The following is an 18,412-nucleotide window of genomic DNA, read 5'->3' on the forward strand; positions in this document are numbered from 1 at the left end:
AGAATCATTTTATTTATTGTAGTTGATGTAAAGGAGTAATTGGCTATAATATCATAATTAATAAAAGCTTTTTTTTTGTGAAATGAATCAGTCTTGAATTTCCAGGAAATGTAAGTGTAGCTCTCAACATCTCACTTCTCCATTATTTGAACTTCTAAGTTTACACAATTTTTCTCTGTTTACAGAAGCAAGAAACCATTTCTTGACTTGTAAGTTTTAATAAATACTGCTTTGGGGGCACCTAAATTCATGTAGGAGAAAAAAGGGAAGACTGATGTGAAGTACAGTGAGCCATTTTATATTGGAAATAGTGTTAACATCTATAGAAATGGTCCCAAAGAGCCATTTGTTAACTTTTTCAGTAACTACGCATTTTTTTATTGAGCAGGCACTAAATCTGACCATATATATTAAAATGCATTGGGCTGATTAGCACATTTACAAAATGTTTATCCCATAAATACCATGAACAATCAAAACAGATTGGGCATGTTTTAGGTAGAAGCAACTAGGTATAAGATGGCAGTAAGGGAAGTGACTTACTACCAGTAATTTAAAAAAAGTTTTTAACTTCTCTGCTCCTGGCACCAGCCAGGAGCACCAGCCAGGAAGTGCTTGTACTGGTAAAGTGTTTCCACACGCAAGCCAATTAACACCAGTTGACTGGTGTAGTTTTATGTGTACGTAGAAACACAGTTTTAGTAGTTGAAATGCAGTGTGCCCAGAAAATCTCTCTATAGTTTCAAAAATTTAAGACAAAAGCAATTGGTGAGATATCTTCATCATATCTGTACAAAATCCTTACAAAATAGTCTCTCCTCAAGAGACAACATAGTGCGTATTATAGTGTACTGAAACGAAACCCCACCCTACAGATTCAGCAAAACTTCAAACTAAGTATGGAAAAAAAAATGGCTCTGAGCACTATGGGACTCAACTGCTGAGGTCATTAGTCCCCTAGAACTTAGAACTAGTTAAAACTAACTAACCTAAGGACATCACAAACATCCATGCCCGAGGCAGGATTCGAACCTGCGACCGTAGCGGTCTTGCGGTTCCAGACTGCAGCGCCTTTAACCGCACGGCCACTTCGGCCGGCTAAGTATGGAAAAGGTCCACTGTCATGTCCATCGATTCAGGTATGACACACGAAATTTATGGCGAAGAGACAGTATTCAATAAAGTGAAAGGTGGATGACCAAGGATACCTGAGGAAAACTCTGAGTGTGTAAGAAAATCTTTCAATCATTCTCCCAGAAAGTCTACGTGTACTGCTGCCAGACAGTTACAGCTACACTCCTGGAAATGGAAAAAAGAACACATTGACACCGGTGTGTCAGACCCACCATACTTGCTCCGGACACTGCGAGAGAGCTGTACAAGCAATGATCACACGCACGGCACAGCGGACACACCAGGAACCGCGGTGTTGGCCGTCGAATGGCGCTAGCTGCGCAGCATTTGTGCACCGCCGCCGTCAGTGTCAGCCAGTTTGCCGTGGCATACGGAGCACCATCGCAGTCTTTAACACTGGTAGCATGCCGCGACAGCGTGGACGTGAACCGTATGTGCAGTTGACGGACTTTGAGCGAGGGCGAATAGTGGGCATGCTGGAGGCCGGGTGGACGTGCCGCCGAATTGCTCAACACGTGGGGCGTGAGGTCTCCACAGTACATCGATGTTGTCGCCAGTGGTCGGCGGAAGGTGCACGTGCCCGTCGACCTGGGACCGGACCGCAGCGATGCACGGATGCACGCCAAGACCGTAGGATACTACGCAGTGCCGTAGGGGACCGCACCGCCACTTCCCAGCAAATTAGGGACACAGTTGCTCCTGGGGTATCGGCGAGGACCATTCGCAACCGTCTCCATGAAGCTGGGCTACGGTCCCGCACACCATTAGGCCGTCTTCCGCTCACGCCCCAACGTCGTGCAGCCCGCCTCCAGTGGTGTCGCGACAGGCGTGAATGGAGGGACGAATGGAGACGTGTCGTCTTCAGCGATGAGAGTCGCTTCTGCCTTGGTGCCAATGATGGTCGTATGCGTGTTTGGCGTCGTGCAGGTGAGCGCCACAATCAGGACTGCATACGACCGAGGCACACAGGGCCAACACCAGGCATCATGGTGTGGGGAGCGATCTCCTACACTGGCCGTACACCACTGGTGATCGTCGAGGGGACACTGAATAGTGCACGGTACATCCAAACCGTCATCGAACCCATCGTTCTACCATTCCTAGACCGGCAAGGGAACTTGCTGTTCCAACAGGACAATGCACGTCCGCATGTATCCCGTGCCACCCAACGTGCTCTAGAAGGTGTAAGTCAACTACCCTGGCCAGCAAGATCTCCGGATCTGTCCCCCATTGAGCATGTTTGGGACTGGATGAAGCGTCGTCTCACGCGGTCTGCACGTCCAGCAAGAACGCTGGTCCAACTGAGGCGCCAGGTGGAAATGGCATGGCAAGCCGTTCCACAGGACTACATCCAGCATCTCTACGATCGTCTCCATGGGAGAATAGCAGCCTGCATTGCTGCGAAAGGTGGATATACACTGTACTAGTGCCGACATTGTGCATGCTCTGTTGCCTGTGTCTATGTGCCTGTGGTTCTGTCAGTGTGATCATGTGATGCATCTGACCCCAGGAATGTGTCAATAAAGTTTCCCCTTCCTGGGACAATGAATTCACGGTGTTCTTATTTCAATTTCCAGGAGTGTATGATGTTCAACAATGCCCCAAGTCCTAGAGCAGAATTTGCAATTGCATGCTTACAAATACAACTGTTGAGGACAAATGATAAACCAAGATTAAAAGAGTTTGCAGTTAACATTCTCCTAAACCTTCAACATGGAAGCTAACCTTACATCAGCAGAAAGAACAGCAATCCACCACCTAAAAGCTAATGCTGACCTTATAATCCTACCTGCCAATAAAGGCTGCACCACTGTGGTTCTGAACTGCAGAAATTACCTGGAGGAAACACTCCCCCAGCCATCAGATTCATCCACCTACAAAACCTGCCACAGTGACCCCATTTCTGAAACCCAATGGTATCTCCAGTCTCCCCTCAAATCCTTAGGTCCTCTTAGAACCTACCCCCTGAGTCTGTGTCTCCTCAACCTAACCACTCCCTGCACGTCTACCTTCTACATGCTTCCTAAGTCTATAAACCCAACCACCCAAGACATTTCATTGTGGCTGGTTACTGTGCCCCCAATGAGAGAATCTCTGCTCTCATAGACCAACACTTCAGCCTATTATCCATTAGCTAACCTCCTATGTTAGCAACCATTTCCTCCACTGACTCTCCACAGTTCCTGTTCCTTCACCACACAGTGCCATCCTTGGCACTGTAGACACCCCCTCTCTTTACCTTAACACCCCTAATGCCCATAGGCTTGCTGCTGTTGAACACTACCTTCGCCAATGTCCAACTGATTCCGGACCTACAACCACCTTCACAGTCACCATGACCAACTATATCCTCACCCACAATTACTTCACCTTCTTAAGGCATCACCTACAAACAAATCTGTGGTGTGACAATGGGCATTCACATGGCACTATCCTATGTCAGACTATTTATGGGCCATCTAGAGGAAACCTTCATAACCACCCAGAATTCCAAACCCCTCTTCTGATTCAGTTTCATTGATAAAGTCTTTGTGACCTGGATTGCAGGTGATGACACCCTATCCATATTAATCCAGAGCCTCAACATCTTCTCCCCATTCATTTCACCTGGTCCACCTCAACTCAACAAGCCATGTTCAATGATGTTGACATCAGCATACCTCTTCATATCAACCCTACCAACAACAAGCAATATCTGTACTTTAACATCTGCTACCCACTCCATACCAAGAACTCCCTTACATATATCCTAGCCACCCATGGCCGTCTCATCTATAGTAATGAGCAGTCCCTTTCCAAATATATTGAAGGTCTCACGAAGGCGTTCACCGTCTGAAATTACCCACCAAAGCTGTGCCTTATCTCTCCAGTCACCCATTATCTCCCACAGTCCCACTGTCGGCCCACGAAGGAGCACTCCCCTCATGACTCAGTACCCCTCAGGATTTGAGTAACTGAATCACATTCTCCACCAGGATTTTGCCTACCTCTCATTGTGCCCTGAAATGAGGAATATCCTACCCATTATCCTTCCCACCACTCCCACAGTGGTATACTGCTGCCCACTGAACCTAATCAATATCCTCCTCCATCCTTACTCCAACTCCTTACCTCATGGCTCATATCCCTGTATTAGACCTAGATGCAAGACCTGTCCCATACATCCTCCCACCACCACCACCTGCTCCGGTCTGGTCGCAAGCATCACCTATGCCATCAAAGCAGTCATGTGCTTAATGTAAACTGGGCAAACATGAACATGTGAAACTCAGGAATGGAATACATATATTTATTGTTTTATTATCTTCTGATACACATTCTAGAATCAACTGCACTACATATCAACATTTATCTTGAAACATTATTACATGTTTTATATATCTTTTCTAAATATACGTGTCCACTGGGAGTAACAAAGTAACACAGATTTTAACAGAGTTTTAAAATGTAATTTTTGAAAACAGCTTATCACTAGGGATATTTAATGATCAATTAAACAAAAATGCCCTTTCAGAGAACACTTATCAATAATGGATGCGATATCATTCTACAGGAACAACACTGGGATCGTTAGTATTAACATGGTTTTGTGCTCTTGTTTCTAAATATACGAGTCACAATGGGAGTAACACCGATTTTAACAGGTTTTTAAAATGTAATTTTTGAAAACAGCTTATCACTAGGGATATTTAATGATCAATTAAACAAAACTGCCCTTTCAGAGAACACTTATCAATAATGGATGCGATATCATTCTACAGGAACAACACTGGGATCGTTAGTATTAACATGGTTTTGTGCTCTTGTTTCTAAATATACGAGTCACAATGGGAGTAACACCGATTTTAACAGGTTTTTAAAATGTAATTTTTGAAAACAGCTTATCACTAGGGATATTTAATGATCAATTAAACAAAAATGCCCTTTCAGAGAACACTTATCAATAATGGATGCGATATCATTCTACAGGAACAACACTGGGATCGTTAGTATTAACATGGTTTTGTGCTCTTGTTTCTAAATATACGAGTCACAATGGGAGTAACACCGATTTTAACAGGTTTTTAAAATGTAATTTTTGAAAACAGCTTATCACTAGGGATATTTAATGATCAATTAAACAAAAATGCCCTTTCAGAGAACACTTATCAAGAATGGATGCTGAATGTGGATAAGGGAGTTGTATCTTAGGGCTCATCAGCATTCCCACAGATAATTTACACTTTTGTGCTGTTGAATACTGTGGTATGGCTCTCCAGGCTGGATATTTTTAGCCAAATTGTGCTCAACCCCTGCAATGAGAGTACACTTGTTAGGGAGTTTAAAAAACATGTTGTCTATGCTAAGCTTCCTGTTCACGACATCTGTACTATCAACATAACAAGACTTGGTTCCCAATACTCTTCTCCACATAAACCAAAAGAACTCTGTGAGAATGCTGGCTGTATAAATGAATGATGATAATTCTTTTCACACATACATTCTAGAAACAACTGCAATACATATCAACATTTATCTTGAAACATTATTATACATTTTATATATCTTTTCTATATGTAAAGGTCACACTGGCAGTAAAAGTAACATGGATTTTAACAGAGTTTTAGGTGTTTAAAAATTAGATGTCATGTTTCAAAACAACTTACCTCTAGGGACAGTTAGCCTGGCGGGGGTAGTAAGGGCTCCACCAATTCAGAACCCTTGTGCGTAGTATTGGCATTTCTGTTTCAAAAATGAATACCTTCTTTTTTTTATTAGTTAAGATAGGGCAAGAGTGGAGTATGCATTTTATTTTCGTTTTATTTTCCATTTTGACAAGGATAATCTCTCGCAGTACAAGTCCCTCAAGGTTTGGCAACTCCACTTCTTGTGAAGATGTTATCTACAAAGCACAAGAGTATAATTTTTATATTTACATTCAATTGTGTTTACATTTGTAAAACAAATTTAAAAAGGTAGGTAAACAACTATATGATAAATGAGAAGGCAACAAGTCAAATTTGATGTGTGGGGCATGGAAACAAACAGCCAAGTCTTGTAGAAAAATAGTTGGCAAGGAAATGTCACAGGGAAGCCAGTGAGCCAGCCAGGTACTAGTGAAGACACTAAGCCATGACCACAGATTGACCCAAGAACATTACAGAGTAACACTGATATGCAGAGCTCCAAATGAATGTTTATCAACAATAACAGTGGGGCCAGCATTTCCTGGCTAGACAGAAATCATGGGATGAGAGAGAGAGAGAGAGAGAGAGAGAGAGAGAGAGAGAGAGAGAGAGTCAGTCTTCAGTACAGACACCAAGCCATCATGAAAAGTGAATGGCAGGCTTAGGACACAGTGTGTGACCATACAGTGAGAGATGCCTCTCTCCCTCTACCCAGCCTCTGGAAACCCACTGAAGAGAAGTTCACAATTGGAGCCAATGAGGTGGTGGAAGACCTTCGGCATCACGTCATGTGAGGGACTGGTGGGGGCAAAATGGAAAGCCAAAAAAAATCAGAGGCAGGATGCTTTGAACAGTGAAAGCTAGTCGGGCAGGGGGCAGGGGGCGGAGGTCGGGCAGGGGGCGGAGGTCGGGCAGGGGGCGGAGGGCGGGCAGGGGGCACACACCTAAACAGTGAAGGAGAAACTGAAAGTATGTGAGTTTGAGATTATCAGAAGTCCAGTGAGGTAATTGGACCATGTGAGGAAATGATGATGCAGTTGAATGTGGAGGGTAAAGTACCATGAGATAGTGAAAGTGAAATGTTTATCCTCAAACAGGATAGTCTAATAGAGTGTATGTACCAGAGACATTAGTGAGGGTGCAAAATGGCATGTGCATAGTAAGTGCAACAAATTTATCAGAGAACAAAGAGCAATTACAAAAGATCACATTAGTGATGGAAGAATTAGTGTGTCTAGCAAAGGTGCATGAAATAAGAGACAGTAAAAAAACTGTAGAAAGGACAGGAAGTCCTGCTAGTGCTCCACAAAAACAACTGAGAGTGGATCATATGAATACGGAAAAGAAGAATGCATTAGCAGAATTTTGCACAGAATATGGAGAAGTATTCCATCTACCAGGAGACAAATTGTCATATACAGCCACAACTACACACAGAATATTGATAGCACCAGAACACGCAGGGAAGATGGTGAATGCTAGACCATAAAGAATACCCAAAGCACAGAAAGAGGCCTTAAAAGAGCAGATTGAACAAATGCTGAAAGATGATAACTGTCAAAAGAAAGAGGGAATGGAACACACCTTTATTGTTGGTTTCAAAAAAGAGATGTAAGTTCCCAACAGAAGTGGAGAATAATTGTGGACTACAGACAGAAAAACAACATCACAGCAGATGATGCATTTCTGCTACAAAATATGTCCGATATCTTTGACCAACTAGGGCAGGCAAAGTACTTCTCAATGCTTGATGTTGCAAGCAGATTCAATGAGATATTGATGGATGAGAAGGACAGCGATAATACTGCATTCAGCTCAAACTATCAGCACTATGAGTATAAACGAACGCTAATGGGACTGAAAGAAACCTCAAGTTGTTTTCAATGACTGATGAATGCAGTTTTGTGAGGTCCGCAAGGGATAAAGAGTTTAACGTACCAAGATGATACAATGTATTACGGAAGAATCCTGCAGGAGCATAATAAGAATCTCTGTTTCATTCTTGATAAGTTGCTAAAGCACAAATTAAAGGTAGAAGAATATACATGTGAATTCTTAAGAAAAGAAGTGACATCATTTTAGGTCATTGTTTTGCAGACAAGGGAATCTCACTGGACATGACAAAGGTGGAAAAGGTGAAATTCTTTCAACAGCCCAGAACAACAAAAGAACTGAAAGGGTTTCTAGGTCTAACTGGGTCCTATCAACAATTTATTGCACAGTTGGGGAAAATCACAAAGCCACTTCATGAACTGCTACACACACACACACACACACACACACACACACACACACACACAAAAAGGTAAAATACAAAACAATGCTTTCTAGGAACTAAAGAAGAAATTAGTTAATCCATCACTACTTTAGTACCCTGATTTTACAAGCCGTTCATAGTGATGACAGATGTGAGCAATGCAGCTCTGGGAGCAGTTCTGTCAAAAGACAAGAAAGTTGGCAATGACTTGCCCACTACAAATCTAGATCATTAAACGAGACAGAATTAAATTGCAGCACCAGAGAAGGAATTGTTGGCTATAGTACATGCTGTGAAACAGATCTGACTGTACATATATGGACAACAGTTTATGGTGGTAACAGACCATAAGCCATTAACATGGATATTCAGTGTGAAAGATCCTAGTTCAAAACTTCTGTAGTCAAACTAATGAAGTTAAGACTTAAGCTCGAAGAGTACAATTATGAGAACATAAATGTTTGGCGGTCGGGCCAGTCAGTCATTGGGGATCACACTTGTGTCAAACAAATACATGGGAGCATTGGACCGGCAACCGTAGTGCCCCCCTCCCACTAGACAGCACAACACAGAAGTTCTCAAAATTATTTGGTAGCACCTGAAGGTGAAGGTGAAGGTTTAAGCTTCAAAACTGCTCATGGAGTAAATTAAGAAAATTATGCCAACTGAAGCGGATTTTTATTCTGTAAATATGTTCCTAGTTGCGGATGTTCACCTGAACAAGTATTTTGCGTTAGAGGTACCAAGCACAGGAAACAGATACGTGCTGACCCAAGACAATTTAACTAAGTTTACATTAGCTTTACCCATAAAGGCAAGATACTGAAACAGTGCAGAAGTATTTGTGAAACACAGTTTTAAGATATGGAATTCCGTCAGTGCTTTTAACAGACCAAGGATCAAATCTCTTAAGTCATATTTTTAGTAAAATTTGTAAATAGTTGCATATAAGCACAATACACACAATGACATAGCATTCAGAATCAGATGGTGTGCTAGAAAGACATCACCATACACTGATAGAGTACTTGAGCACTTTGTGACAGGGATTCTAAGTTCATTGGACAAGTGGATACTATATGCAGTTTTTGTATTCAACATAACACCACACAGTAGTGCCAGGTATACATCTTTTAAATTAATGTATGGAACAAAGGTAAATATACCAGGAATATTGCAATAAGAATCAGCAAAGGTAAGTTATTACTATGAGTAATATGTGAACAGACAGAGCTAGAATCGAAGAAGCACATAACGTAGCAAGGAAATTGATAATACAACACTAAAGGACTACTAAAGAACAATATGACAAATGACAGAATCCAAATGAATTCACTGTGGGTGATGAAGTGTTGCTCTATAATAAAACAGTAAGACATGGCAGATCTAGGAAGGTTTTGCAGACAAACATTTGCAATGTTGCAAATATTTGATCATGAAAAGTGTGAAGAAGGGTTGCTTCAGCCGGTAAGTGCTATCCCAAGCAATTGTGGAAAAATCCTATCTTTAAATAAAAGTATTTGGACACATTTAAGTAATAATGATTACATTTGGTTCCTAAGGAAGCAGGTCTGACTGTATTATGTGTAAGGCAAGCTCTAAAGTATGTAGTACTAAAAGGAGTTGGAAAAGTAAGCTTCTACATTCAATGTAAAGAGTATGGAACAAGAGCATCAATACAATCAGAACGAATAATACGTACAAATACAACTAAGAATAATACTACAAAGAGAGTTAAAAATTGATAGTTGTACAGTAAATAATGAGAATACAAACATTTCATTCCTAAACTTAGATTTATCATTAAGTGGGCAAACAAGTAGATGATTTGAAAGCCACTGGAAAGAGTTTAAATGACATAGAAAGAATAGTAGCTGAACTACAGGAAAAGGTGACACACTTCAGGTATCTAACATCCTATTCCATCACTACATATGTAACTGTATAATTTATTATAATAGTTGTAATAACCTGTTTCTGCAGACAATTTAAATGTTGTAGAAAATGCTTTAGAACTGTATGGAATTACTTTATCAATGTTAACTGTTGTGGGGAAAATATGAGTATAAACTACCATTGTATATCAAGTCACAGAAACCACTATAGTATGAAGATCTCCTACCAGTAGTCCAAAATAGCAAGATGACTCCGTGTCTCCTGGAAATAGATGATAGACTAAGAGAACTCTGTAAAGTGTAATGAAATGTAATTGTTTCATGTCAGAAAAAGTTCATAATTGTACCAAAAGGAAATATAAAATGGACACAAAAGAAAAATATAATCCTGTGGATAGAAATGTAACAAAAATGGATGTAAATATCTAAAAATTAATGGCTTTTACGCTGACGCTACTCTAAGGAATAATGCCAGTTATCCAGATGGGGGAAGTGTCATATCCACAGAGCACTCAAGTCTTGTAGAAGAATACTAAGAAATGGTGAATAACATAATAACATTAAGTCTTAAAAGTCTTAGGGCATGACAAGGAAACTTCACTGGACAGCCAGTGAGCCAGCACGTCGGACAGCCACATATAGCAATAACACTTTAAGCTAAGAACACATGATTACATAGCAACACTATAGGCACAGCTCTAATTGTACTCAGAAGAGATATCAATAATAATAGTTAGGCCAACATTTCCTGGCTAGACAGAGTGTGGGACGAGAGGGATAAAGAGAGAGTCTTTGGTATGGACCCCGATACATTATGAAAAGCCAATGGCAGGCTTAGGACATAGTGTGTGTCCTGATAGGGAGATACACTTCTCTCCCACCACCCAGCCTCTGGAAGGTTAGTGAAGAGTAGTAGACAATTAGGGCCAATGAGATGGTGAGAGGCCTTTGGACCCATGTTATTTCAGGGACCAGTGGGGGCAAAGGGGAAAGATGTACAAAACTCAGAGGCAGGATTCTCCGAACAGTGAAAAGAAGGCAAGGGAAGTCAGGGAAATCTTAGCAATTGTGAGAAGCTGAAGTGTAGCCACGCAAGGCTAGGCAGAAGTAGCTGTAGCAGTATCAGTGCAGTTAATGGAATCGTAGGTGAACAGATTGGCAACGTTATGTGTAATATAGTGGTTGCAGTTTCAGTTAACACTAACAGTGTTTTGTCAAAGCAGATGGAGTGGTGCTAGCCAACCATCATCTCTGTACTACAGTTTGCAGGTACAACTCCTTCAAGACAAGTATAGCAAGAGTTGAAATCATTTTCTGAATAAATTTAGAGGTTGCAAAGGACTTCTAGCTTAGGTTATTTCAAGTCGCTTCCCAATTCTTACCTTCTGTAATAAGGGATTTAACATTACAGCCAGGCGAAGACTGCCTCTCACAATAGCCAACCAACTAATCACATTAGAGGCGTCACAATGAGTCAGAGAACAGTATTATTAGCCAGAACAGAAATAGAGAAGCCACAAAATGTTGGTAATGTACAGATAGTCAGTCATAGTTATTGTAAATGCTGTCCTAATGGATTTTGTAAACCCTTATGTAATTTGCCAAAACTGTAAACAGAAATAACTTTTAGAGTTCACGTGAAGAACGGATAGATGAAAAATTTGACATGTTTATCTTTGCTTGGTTCTCATCTTTAGGATCAGTTATGTACTATAAAATGGGCTTATAACCCAAAACCTACATCCTACATTAATAATAAAGTTTGTGAAACAAGGCTAAAAAAGTGTTTTGTTTAGTTAATACAATATACAATGTTTCACTAAGGATTCACAGTTGAATCAATTTCAATGGTTAAAACCATATAGTTAAATAATCAATTAGAGGCAAAAAAATCAAGAGAAAAAAATATTTACTACTATGTATGAGGGGAAGGAGAGCCGAAAGTAACAATTACTTTCTTGCACCCAGATGAGTGGTGGTGACTATTTCTGCCACTAGGTGCTTCCACTATACATAGTTTTGAATCATCTGCCAAGTGTCATCCATGCAGAAGAATCTGTCTGGGTAGAGTGCTTGTTTTAGTGAATGCTGTTTCACAAGTTTGGCATTTCACAGTTACTGATATGACAGAACAATGAATCAAGTTTCTGTTTCACCTCTTCTGTAGACTAAAAATGTTTGCCTCTGATGTCCTCCTGTTTTCTACAGAACAGAAAAAATATGTGTGGTAACACAGCCATGAGTGACAGTGCCAGATCTAGTGAGTAACACGATTGTGTAACTGTTGTCATTTTGATATTTCTCCCCAAAACTGTATCATACCCAATAGTGTGTGGCAAGGACCGATCATGGTGGAATAGCCGATATTTTTATCACTACAGTGCAGGCTATGTTTTCCACAATGCTTCACACAATCAATTTGACACTTAAAAGTAGTAATGTCAATTAATTGTGATACTTCAGGGAACAAAAAACCATTGTTTTCACACTGGTTCTCACGCTTTTGATTTTTTTTATGTTGTGCCAACACAGATTCCCAGTGCTCAGCTGTTGCTGGGTCATACAAATACCACCCTATCCCACTGACTGTAATAATTATTTGACAAAACTTAGTTATGTCATATCCTCAGCTACTGAGCACATGAAACAGCATTTTCTAAAATAAGCACTTTGATCTTATTGTGTGTGTGTGTGTGTGAGAGAGAGAGAGAGAGAGAGAGAGAGAGAGAGAGAGAGAGAGAGAGAGAGAGAGAAGGGGGGGGAGGGGGGGGGGGGTCCTGTCAATAAAGTAAACACTGTATCACAAAGGTACATGCCAGCTGAAATAACATGGTGATATTGGGAGGAAGGTTGATACTTCTATACAAATCCACAAACTCTAGATAAGTGAGAAGTGATTGAGGTAAGAGATGTTTAAGGAAGAGATATGGAAAATAAAGGCTTAATATCCCATCAACATGGAGTCAGATGGATTGTTTCCACTATGTGTATATAGACTTCTGTGGTTCTAGGATGCTGACAGTAAAATGTAGACTACATGTAAAGAAGTCTGTGGTTTATCTCCTGCTTCCTATACATTAAAATGATCCCAAGCTGCAATGTGATTGGGATTCCACAACAAATGCCAAGTCCCTACATAAAGGGCTAGCTGAAACAGTTCTAAGATCAAAAACAGAATCCAATATCGGCCTGCCTAGCAGCGCACTATCATATTCAAACAAATCTTTGAGTTGACAAGTAATTTATTTTTTACTTATATATCACCTCTCAACCATAGAGTATAAAATGAAAGCCACAGTAAATGTAGAGATTTGCTCACAAACATGAAATGCCATGTTCAGCACAACAAAATTATGTAAATACCTCCGTCATCCATCCCGAATACAGCACGAGTTATCCTATGTACACTGAGGAATTCCAAATCCGAGAATGAAAGGTTACTAAATGGATACCGCAAACAAAGGAAAAACCCCATTCGAGGCCCCTCCATCTCATTTGCTTTGAATCCAGAAAACATGAACCGAACACAATATCTGGAAAGACACATACGTGTTGATGGAAGAACGATCTTTTGTAAACGCACCACAGAAGCTTCACTGTTATCATTCAAAGCAAAAGTCTGTATTACTATGCCCACACTATCAGGATCTATACAAATGAACATGAAAACAAGGCTGTCAAAGCTATTAGCTTATCCTCTACACCTATCTCACTTAAAGCATCTCCAAGAAGTGGCTAAGTGTCCTAAAATCAAAACTATTTATGAAACTGGTGACTGATATGGAAATCATGCTTCTACTGGGTGAACCTCAAAGTCCAAACATCACCCTACACATATACAGGTCCAATTGTCAAGGAGGGGAAAAAACTTGCTCAAAAATGGCTTTTGTATTGCAGTAGAATGGTTTTAACATTAATACAGATAAACTAACATAATAACAGATGGAAGACTCAAATACATAAACACAAAGATTACTCATTTTACGCCACCAGATCACTGTGCATTACAAAGCTATCAACCACAATTGACCGACAACCCGCATAAGGGACACAGATCGAGATGGGTGGCAGTATTCATTCACAACATATAATGCTCAGTACCTGGTCCCCTCACCAATGATGTTCAGTTAGTTGTTACTAATTCTGTGCACATAAAATAAAAACGTATTTCACCTTTTGATGCTATTGGTGGCTTAAGTCAGACTCTGTTTTGATAAAACAGCTTTATGTGTGAAGCCCTACTCACCTTATCCAGGCCCATATAAACTGCCTGCACCTGTAATGCACACTGACGCTTATGTTTCGACCCTATGTCGCCGCACCAGTACCGGTGCCTAACGGCAAGTCGTGACACTAACATTACTGACAACACGATCCTGCAGCAAACAGTCGAAACGTGATTCCTATAAAGTTGGATACCAAAATGGTAAACAGTTTTCCCTCTGCACTGTCTCAAGTAGCAAAAATTAAATTACAACTGCCTTCTATATTAAATGCAGTGAAACTATACAAAAATGAGTTAGTACTAAGAGCAGTTAGTTGCGTCAAATAGATGCTGAGGAGAACACAGACATAAATTACATAAAATGCCTCTCACATGGTAAAAATATAGAAAAAGAGATCATGTATCAAAGAACCCAGAAAATCTATACAAAGTGTGAATATGCAACTAGACTTGCTACTGTGGAAGAAAATGCAAAAGGAAGATTAGGATTTATGTCTCCCATCACAGATAAGGTCAGTATAGACAGAGCACAAGCTCTGAGAAGGAAAGGATGAAGAAGGAAATTGGCCAAGTCCTTTTCAAAGGAACAATCCTGACATTTGTCTTAAGCAATATAGGTAAACCATAAAAATCTATATCTGGATAGTCAGAAAAGGATTTGAACCACCATCCTCGCAAATGTGAGTCCAGTGTGTTAACACGTGTCCACTTTGGCTCACCAGAGTGGAAGAGGCATCAACACTGATAGCAGCACATATAATACAAAACAAACACCCTAAAGGGAAATTTATTGTGTTTCTTGTATCTCATGCAGTAACAGTTTCCAGTTAGCAGTAAACGTTCTTTTTACGAACACAGAGTTCTTGGAAATCCTACTGCTCAAGATATATAGTCGAAGAGACCTACTGTATGACAGAGAGATCTCTGTAAGTAGTTTTTTTATGACACATGGTCAGATCACACATGGTCAGATAGTTTTTCACTCTCACAAATCATGGTATTATTGTTGTGTCTATTTACACTATCTGCAGATGAACTGGAGGGACTTAAAATGGCACAACTACACTACTGGCCATTAAAATTGCTACACCACGAAGATGACATGCTACAGATGTTAAATTTAACCAACAGGAAGAAGATGCTGTGATATGCAAATGATCAGCTTTTCAGAGCACTCACACAAGAATGGCGCCGATGGCGACACCTACAACGTGCTGACACGAGGAAAGTTTCCAACCGATTTCTCATACACAAACAGCAGTTGACCGGCGTTGTCTGGTGAAACGTTATTGTGATGCCTCGTGTAAGGAGGAGAAATGCGTACCATCATGTTTCCGACTTTGATAAAGGTCGGATTGTAGCCTATCGTGATTGCGGTTTATCGTATCGCGACATTGCTGCTCACGTTGGTCGAGACCCAATGACTGTTAGCAGAATATGGAATCGGTGGGTTCAGGAGGGTAATACGGAACGCCGTGCTGGATCCCAATGGCCTCGTATCACTAGCAGTCGAGATGACAGGCATCTTATCCGCATGGCTGTAACGGATAGTGCAGCCACGTCTCGATCCCTGAGTCAACAGATGGGGACGTATGCAAGACAACAACCATCTACACAAACAGTTCGACGATGTTTGCAGCAGCATGGACTATCTGCTCGGAGACCATGGCTGCGGTTACCCTTGATGCTACATCACAGACAGGAGCACCTGCGATAGCGTGCTCAACGATGAACCTGGGTGCACGAATGGCAAAACATCATTTTTTCGGATGTTCTGTTTACAGCATCATGATGGTCGCATCCGTGTGTGGCGACATCGCGGTGAACGCACATTGGAAGCATGTATTCGTCATCGCCATACTGGCGTATCACCTGGCGTGATGGTATGGGGAGCCATTGGTTACACGTCTCGGTCACCTCTTGTTCTTGTTCGCATTGACAGCACTTTGAACAGTGGACATTTCATTTCGGATGTGTTACAACCTGTGGCTCTACCCTGCATTCGATCCTGCGAAACGCAACATTTCAGCAGGATAATGCACGACCGCATGTTGCAGGTCCTGTACGGGTCTTTGTGGATACAGAAAATGTTCGACTGCTGCCCTGGCCAGCACATTCTCCAGATCTCTCACCAACTGAAAACGTCTGGTCAGTGGTGGCCGAGCAACTGGCTCCTCACAATACGCCAGTCACTACTCTTGATGAACTGTGGTATCGTGTTGAAGCTGCATGGGCAGCTGTACCTGTACACGCCATCTAAGCTCTGTTTGACTTAATGCCCAGGCGTATCAAGGCCGTAATTATGGCCAGAGGTGGTAGTTCTGGGTACTGATTTCTCAGGATCTATGCACCCAAATTGCGTGAAAATGTAATCACATGTCAGTTCTAGTATAATATATTTGTCCAATGAATACCCATTTATCATATGCATTTCTTCTTGGTGTAGCAATTTTAATGGCCAGTAGTGTAGATTGGATGGTTGTTAGGTACAAATGAAATACACAAGATTGAGTGGGATATGCCATTATCAAGCTTTGTCACACACAACATTTTGTTATGCTTACAGCTTACTATGATCCACAAAGAAGTGTGGAAAGAACAACATGTGATGGTGTCCCTAATAAGAGATCAATTAAACCATATTGGTACAGGCACAACTCTCAAAGACACTATGTTGCTCTCAGTGTTCAAAGATAACACAGCAATGCTTCAAATTCACTTATTATGGATGCTATCATATTTTGGACTGCAGCACACTGTTAAGTATAATACAGGTTTGGTGTAATATAGCTAATCACTAATAAAAATTAAGCATTTATGTAATATAAAATACCGTTTCATGTAGGAAAATAACTCACTTTAATCAATTGATAAATGTATTTCATTGTGTGAAACCTGGGGACATCAGTGATAATTTAGACACAAAAGCAAAAGCAGTGATAGAGCATTCCGTACAGGCACTAACACATACTCAGGCAAGCAGATGAACTTCACGAAATGCAGACCTCCAGGGATTAACGACGGATGTCAGAAGACCAAACAGATTTTGTCAGAAAAGAAGTATAGGTGAACAAAGAGCTCACAAATTGAAACAGTGCAGAAACCCACACAAGATTTTGAAGAAAGTCTGTGAGTGGTAACAGTGGATAAATCTAAGTAACTTTGTGTCATAGTATCTACCAGGTGTAGAAATATGAAACCGGAATTTAGTTGCAATAATTACACATCTGTTGTTTGAAACTGATAAACAATATTTTATTCAAAATAATCTCCACTGCTATTTATATGTTCTCCCACCTCTCCCACAGGCTATGAATGCCATGCCTTCTTTTGAAGCGAAGCAGTCAGCGAGCCATTTTTGTACATTTTCACATGAATTGAATCATTGTTCAATGAAAGTGTGTCCCAGTGATGCAAATAGATGATAACTGAATGGAGCCAAGTCTGGAGATAAGCCACATGCCCTAGTATTTCCCAACTGAACACCTCGATCATTCCCCTGACCCATTTTGCTGCATGTGATGGGGCGTTATCATGGAGCAGTATGACTGTGTTACCTTTGTCCATATTCCAATTATTTTTCATGTAATGCTCGATTTAAATCAATTATTAGCTGTTGGTAGCAATCAGTGTTAACTATGTCACCAAGTTTTAGCAGCTCATAAAACACTCCTGGAAATTGAAATAATAACACCGTGAATTCATTGTCCCAGGAAGGGGAAACTTTATTGACACATTCCTGGGGTCAGATACATCACATGATCACACTGACAGAACCACAGGCACATAGACACAGGCAACAGAGCATGCACAATGTCGGCACTAGTACAGTGTATATCCACCTTTCGCAGCAATGCAGGCTGCTATTCTCCCATGGAGACGATCGTAGAGATGCTGGATGTAGTCCTGTGGAACGGCTTGCCATGCCATTTCCACCTGGCGCCTCAGTTGGACCAGCATTCGTGTTGGACGTGCAGACCGCGTGAGACGACGCTTCATCCAGTCCCAAACATGCTCAATGGGGGACAGATCCGGAGATCTTGCTGGCCAGGGTAGTTGACTTACACCTTCTAGAGCACGTTGGGTGGCACGGGATACATGCGGACGTGCATTGTCCTGTTGGAACAGCAAGTTCCCTTGCCGGTCTAGGAATGGTAGAACGATGGGTTCGATGACGGTTTGGATGTACCGTGCACTATTCAGTGTCCCCTCGACGATCACCAGTGGTGTACGG

The 18,412-nt window shown here is 41.1% G+C and overlaps 1 protein-coding gene across 3 annotated transcripts in view; it reads right to left on the reverse strand.

The window, feature by feature from the left end:
- Positions 1–4,428: 4,428 nt before the first annotated feature.
- The window catches only part of LOC126247988 (transmembrane protein 183-like), a 253,217-nt gene continuing 239,233 nt past the window's right edge, over positions 4,429–18,412 (reverse strand). Inside the window, exons 8-9 of one of the 3 annotated variants that reach the window (XM_049948571.1) lie at positions 5,781–6,016; positions 4,429–5,426 (exon numbers count right to left, since the gene is read on the reverse strand). In XM_049948571.1, the coding sequence (XP_049804528.1) occupies positions 5,783–6,016 (234 nt within the window). In that variant the 3' untranslated portion in view covers positions 4,429–5,426; positions 5,781–5,782. Of the gene's footprint in view, positions 5,427–5,780; positions 6,017–18,412 lie in introns of those variants that run through there. The other 2 variants (XM_049948572.1, XR_007545395.1) reach the window with 2 other exon arrangements.

Source organism: Schistocerca nitens, chromosome 3 (assembly GCF_023898315.1).
Source record: "Schistocerca nitens isolate TAMUIC-IGC-003100 chromosome 3, iqSchNite1.1, whole genome shotgun sequence".
In the NCBI taxonomy this organism is placed as follows: Eukaryota; Metazoa; Arthropoda; class Insecta; order Orthoptera; family Acrididae; genus Schistocerca; species Schistocerca nitens.